This window comes from Gavialis gangeticus, unplaced genomic scaffold, assembly GCF_001723915.1.
Source record: "Gavialis gangeticus isolate Ggan-Ray unplaced genomic scaffold, GavGan_comp1, whole genome shotgun sequence".
Classification (NCBI taxonomy): domain Eukaryota; kingdom Metazoa; phylum Chordata; order Crocodylia; family Gavialidae; genus Gavialis; species Gavialis gangeticus.
In genome coordinates, this window is record NW_017729024.1 from 29,831,398 (window position 1) to 29,837,126 (window position 5,729).

At 43.3% G+C, this 5,729-nt stretch overlaps 1 protein-coding gene across 2 annotated transcripts in view; it reads right to left on the reverse strand.

The window, feature by feature from the left end:
- CCDC112 (coiled-coil domain containing 112) overlaps window positions 1-5,729 on the reverse strand; it is a 55,116-nt gene that overhangs the window by 27,370 nt on the left and 22,017 nt on the right. For both annotated transcript variants that reach the window (XM_019516979.1, XM_019516980.1), the window contains one exon: window positions 4,373-4,494. In XM_019516979.1, the coding sequence (XP_019372524.1) occupies window positions 4,373-4,494 (122 nt within the window). The remainder of the gene's footprint in view (window positions 1-4,372; window positions 4,495-5,729) is intronic.

Below are 5,729 nucleotides of genomic sequence, written 5' to 3' on the forward strand. Positions count from 1 at the left end.
ATTTTTGATAGCTGTTGCTCAATTTTAGCTTCTGTGGAGGAAGTATAAGAAAATAAATGGTATATCTAACAGTTTCATTGTGCATCAAATTCAAACTTCCTATGCCGGCTCTCTCTAACGACATGAAAGTCCTGTTTACATGCAATTTAGGAATTCTGAATGATCTCACAATTCCACATCATTGAATACTGCAGAGTATGTGGAATCAACCACATGCTATAGGATTGTCACAAAATTCCTCTGCTAGGGGCAATGGATTATTTTGAGCTTTGGTGGCTCCCATTCAAATAGCTATATCCCTACTTAAACCAGTTTTCTCCAGCCTCTTGGCAGAGGCCCAAGGTTTAACGAACAGGACATTCTCAAACGAGAACAAAGGACACTTTCTGTTAATGCTGGGTCTTGAAAAACACAGATCTCATGAGTATGGTAGCAAGGGACATTCAGAGGCACCTCAGAGACACAGAGAGCTAACGGTCTTGTTTAACTAAAGGAACAGGTGAGGAAGATGAAAGAGTTGCACAAGAGAGACAGCTCTTCCATTATTCTAAGAAGCCTTGTGCAAGAGGAGGACCCAAGGATTGTTAGAAAAATCTGGCCCAAGCCCAAATGATGATCCAGAGAGGTAAGAAAGTAGAAATGTACAGGTTTTTCTTTTGTCTAAATTTTTATTTACTTCTTGTCCTAGCTACAAAAAAGTTATCACTCTGAACCCGTAATAAAAGGTGCAGGTACACAACACAGTTGCACTGGTATTGCCATGTTTTCTCATGTATAATACACCCTCCAAATATAATGCATGCCCTCTTTTTGGAAGGTCCCCCCAAAAAGGGTGAAAAAATTTTATCTTGAAGTGCAGGCAACTACCAGAGGTTTGGGGGCCACATAGTGGGGCTGGGGGCCAGGACCTGATCTGAAGCCATGGCAATTAATATTGCCACCATTCCCTTTTCCTTCTCCCCCCAAATTTCCAGACCTGTGAGGAGCCCTTTTTCTCATGTATAATGCATATACCAATTTTCCCCAGCTGGTTTTGGGCAAAAAGGTGCAGAATGTGTGAGAAAATACAGTATCCACCTTTATGTAAGTGTAAGTTGGGAGCAGGCATACAACAAGCAGCCCTACCCCAGTAAAAGTCACTTCAGTCTAGAGTAATGGTACCTCAGGAAAGTCGGAAGTAATTATACACTGGTGTAAATTACTCCAGTGTACAGGTCATATATCCACACTGTTCATTTCATGCTGGGATAGCCTCAATGCACACAGGCTATTACTAGTTCTCCACTACATAGTTCAGGGTACTGTAACAACACCTACAACAGAGAGTTAAAAGAGCTGGTTAACCAGCTCTTCCAGTCAGCAGTACAACTTTCATCAACATATAAGCCAATATAAGTTACATCGTTGTAAATGTGTCATGTGCCCATACCAAAGTTTGTGCATCTGTTTTTCAAATGAAGAGGTGAATAGTAAATAGAGAATGAATACAAGGATAGTGTTCTGGGAAAGGGTATACTTAAAGTTACTGATTAGTCTGGGGGCTATGGCAACTGCACTGTAAGGTCCTATTCCCTGAAAGTTGTAACAGAGTCTGTGCCTAGAATATATGCAAGAGCAGCCAAGGGAAGAAACAGGACTACTGAAGGAAAGTTTCAATGCGCAAGACTCCAGTGACCTAACACAGCAACTTGGTAAGTGTCAAGCTGCGGCAGGTTTCACACATTCTCAAAGCCCTAAATTGTGTAACCCTTTGTTTCAAATCTTCCTGTTATCCTTAAAGCATGCATTCCTAGTCCAATATCACTACCCCTTTCATCTTCATCTTCCCTTTCTAACTACAGCACCCTCTTGGAACCTTTTTGCCTAAGTACCTTCTAAATACTTATTTTTATCTTAAAGCCATGCAGGGAAGAAAAGGTATATATCAGGGGTCAGCAACCATGCAACCCAGCTGACACCATGGGCCACCATTCCCCTTCAGTGACAGTGAGCAGAGGCTGTAGCAAGGAACAGCAGCCTTCCACAGGGGCTGCAACAGCTGGCTAGAGCAGCCAGAGCTGATTGACAAGCCATTAGCAAAATGCAGATTAGATCAACAGCTGGGGAATAGGCATGCCCTTAGGGAAGTGCAGACCACACCCAACCCCTTTGCAGGCTGAATCTGCCCTATGGGTCATAGTTGGCAACCCCTGGTATATAGGATAGGGGAAAAAAAACCCACCATCAAAAAAGTGCAAACTTTACTATGTAAAATGATCTTACTAGCATCTTCCCTTTGCCTTCCTTTTCCCTTTTCAGCTTGGGCTGTTTAGACTGACATACTATGCAGTTTGGGTCATGTTTGCTTGAATTCTTGCTAGGGAAGGTAATGTGTTTGCCATTCCATAATTTAGGTGACCAAATATTTTCAACAAATAGAAAAAATTTGCCACAAAGGTGATCACAGTCACAAAGCATCCTAAACCTCAAATTTACAATTATGACCTGAATTTCATCTCACTGCTCCACTACCAATAATAATTAAGCATTCATTGGAATAGAGAGTGGAACCCCGGTGTCTCATCTCCCAAGTGTCCTACCCGCAAGGACACAGTGGCACCACTCCTTTTTGCTTTCTGTATCATGACTCAGAACCTATACAAAGAAAAACAGCTCTGAAAAGAGAAAAATGAGAGAGAGCCTCCTCAGAACACCCGCTGATGGTAATTCAGGTGTTATCCTTGCAGCTCGTAAAATTTCTTAGGGTAGAAAAAAAAACCACACTCGGGTCTCCCGTAACCTGGTGAATTCTCTAATGACTGAACTGCTGGATATTTCCTTATTAGCTCTTAATTTCATTTGCTTTTCTTACATTTTAAAAGGGCCCCAAAACAAAGGATTTCTTCTGGGTCTAATGGTATGCTTCATATCTAACAAAATAATACTGATCATTTTTTCACTTAGGCAAGAAAAATGAAAATGGTTACAATCTGGTTTGTTTCAAACCAATTTTTAAATGATTTTTAAGCTTGAGTACGGAATAAAAAATTCATTCTTTACATAGCACAATTCAAAAGTATTTGCAATGAGCCAACATCTGCAGTCTACCCAACAACAGGTAAACCTTCTTTGACTAGATCTATCCTCTCAAAATCTAAAATACACATTAGATTATTTGGCATTTGTATTCTTTAGCGCCCTCCTCTTTACTTCAAAGATTCCGCAGATCCAGACACTTGTCCACAAAGCACTGTGGGAGACTTTTAGACTCCTTAATTATTTTGTGCTGCTGTCATAAGCTTATTGCACCCTAGGGCAGAGGCTCACAAACAAATTATTGCAAGGCTAACAAGTTTTATAGGAAGAGTATAAACGTACAATCCACGGGCTGGATCTGGCCCACAGAGACATGTCATTCAGCTTAAAGAGTTTCTAGGATGCACCAAGAACTTGAGAGCAGTGCCCACTGCCAAATTCCAGGGCACAAGAGTCCTGTTTGGTACTTGCTTTAGTGGTGAGGCAAGCAATGGCTGTGTTAGCTCTGGTGGCTCCCTGACCCAACACAGCAGCCACCGTCACCACTTGCCCTGCCCCTGGAGATGGGTCCCAATCCAACCCTCAAGGCCAAACAAATTTGACACCCCAGCCTTACATCACATCAACTGTTCAGCAGTAACTGAGCATTTGCATACTCCTACCCCATGCTAAATTAAAAGTTACCTCAAACAAAAGCTGTTTTCAGTCTTGCCCTGTTCCCAATCCATCTGTGTGTTACTACAGATCAAGTCTCAAAAAAAAAAAAAAAATCCTAACACTAACATCAGTAGTATAATGGAACAAGCTGCCTAGGGAAGCTGAAAATCTTGTTTGTTAGAGATTTTTCAAGAAGAGGCTAAATATACATTTATCCAGGATCATTTATGAACAAAGGATCCTGAATCTGTGCAGGGTGCTGGACTAAATATATGGTGAGGTTCCTTCAAGCTCTATGAGTCTAAGTTCCGCTTTACTACGAGGCAAGATCATGCACACAGAGGATGAGCAGTAAAATTCCCAGCTTCCGTTACCTTAAAGTAAATTATTCAACTAAACACCCTCAGCTAAGCTGCATTACATCTTGTTAGGTTTACTTTCAACAGATCTGCAATATGAATGGTTTCCTAAAGCAGTTTTACAAAGACTGGATATTCACTATATTCTGTATGTAAGACTGCTTAAAAATGGCTAATAATAGTAAATATTGCAACAATGCAGTTCTTACTGCTCCTTATAAATAGCACATAAAAGTATTTTTCTACACTATCATCAGAATTCACTTCCTGCTTTGCTTTGTTCTATGAGTTAATAAACCACTTAAGGGAGTGACTATGGAGAAGCAAACAAACTGTGTTACTTTCAGCTTTTCTGCCGTTAGTCATTTTATGTTCCAGTTCTTCCAGTGTGCTGTATTCCATCCTGAAATCACTCTTCTTGCTGTAGAGATGGCCATTTTTGTCTTTTTCTATAGTTGCAAGTCTGAAACAAAAAACTTATGCGACTGAAATCTCATTTTAAAATAACTGAAGATTAACAGAAAATAAAAGTCTGTGGTCATAATCATTAACACTTAGAAATCAGTTACAAGAGCACAGACTAGTTCTCTTTATTTTTTGATGCAATAAAGTGAGTTTCATTTAATGTTACAGACAACAAGTATATCCTTACAGAATGTAACAGCTCTACGAAGGGAACATTAATCAAAATAACTGCTTTCAACCTACCTTGTAAATAGTGTGTTATCACGCCTCCAACAAATATTTTGTTAATCCCAAATGTACGCACCATTTTCTGGGCCTGGAGAAGTACATGGCTTCATTTGCTTTGTACTTAACATCCATTGCTCTAGGAGTAGCCACCACAACATGTCTTACATGGATATAGAATAGCAATCCCACCTTGCAAGATGTTGGGATTTTAAATAGAAGCACACCGATATAACTGGTGGCATATCGGATCGGCACCGATAACTGGAAAATTAACGATATGGGCAATCGACTTTTTTTGGCTGGTGTAGCGAATGTCACCAATAAATGCCACGTGCATGCGGCCAGGAATGCAGCCCAGCAGCTTGGAGGGCAGCATCTGGCTGGTAAATCTGTGAGGGGAAGGGACGGGGGGAGGGAAAGGGCATGGGAAGGGCAGTTCGAGGCCCCCATGGTGAGGGAGGGAGTGAGGCAGGGGCAGGCACTGCCCAGCCAGGGTGGTGAACGAGACCCCAGGACAGGACACAGGGCAGAGCTGCAGGTGACTTGTCCAAGGAGTGCGGGAAGATAGGGAGGGGAGGTTGCGGTGGGGTAGGGAGAAGGGGCAGTTCCCTGCCACTGTGCACACCCCCAGGGAAGGGATGGGGGGCTTGTACCCTCCAGATTTACGTGCAAGGTGAAGGCAGGCCAGGGGCTCCACCAGCCTCTTCCCGGTGAGGGTGCTGGGCCAGGGCTGCGCTCAGGGCGGGTGGCGGCACCAGTGGGAGGGGTGGCTACGAGGAATTTTGGGGTGGCTATTGCCCACTCCATAGCCACTCCTCCCAGCACTGCCCGCCCCACCCACAGCCCCAGCCCAATCCCCCTCCACGCCCGGAAGAGACCAACGCAGCCCCTGGCCCCAAGCCCAGCGGAAAGCCCCCCCCTGCCCTGCACACAAATCCAGGCAGCACATGCCCCCCATGCCTCCCACAGGGGTGTGCACAGCAGCAGGGAACCATCCTCCCTAGC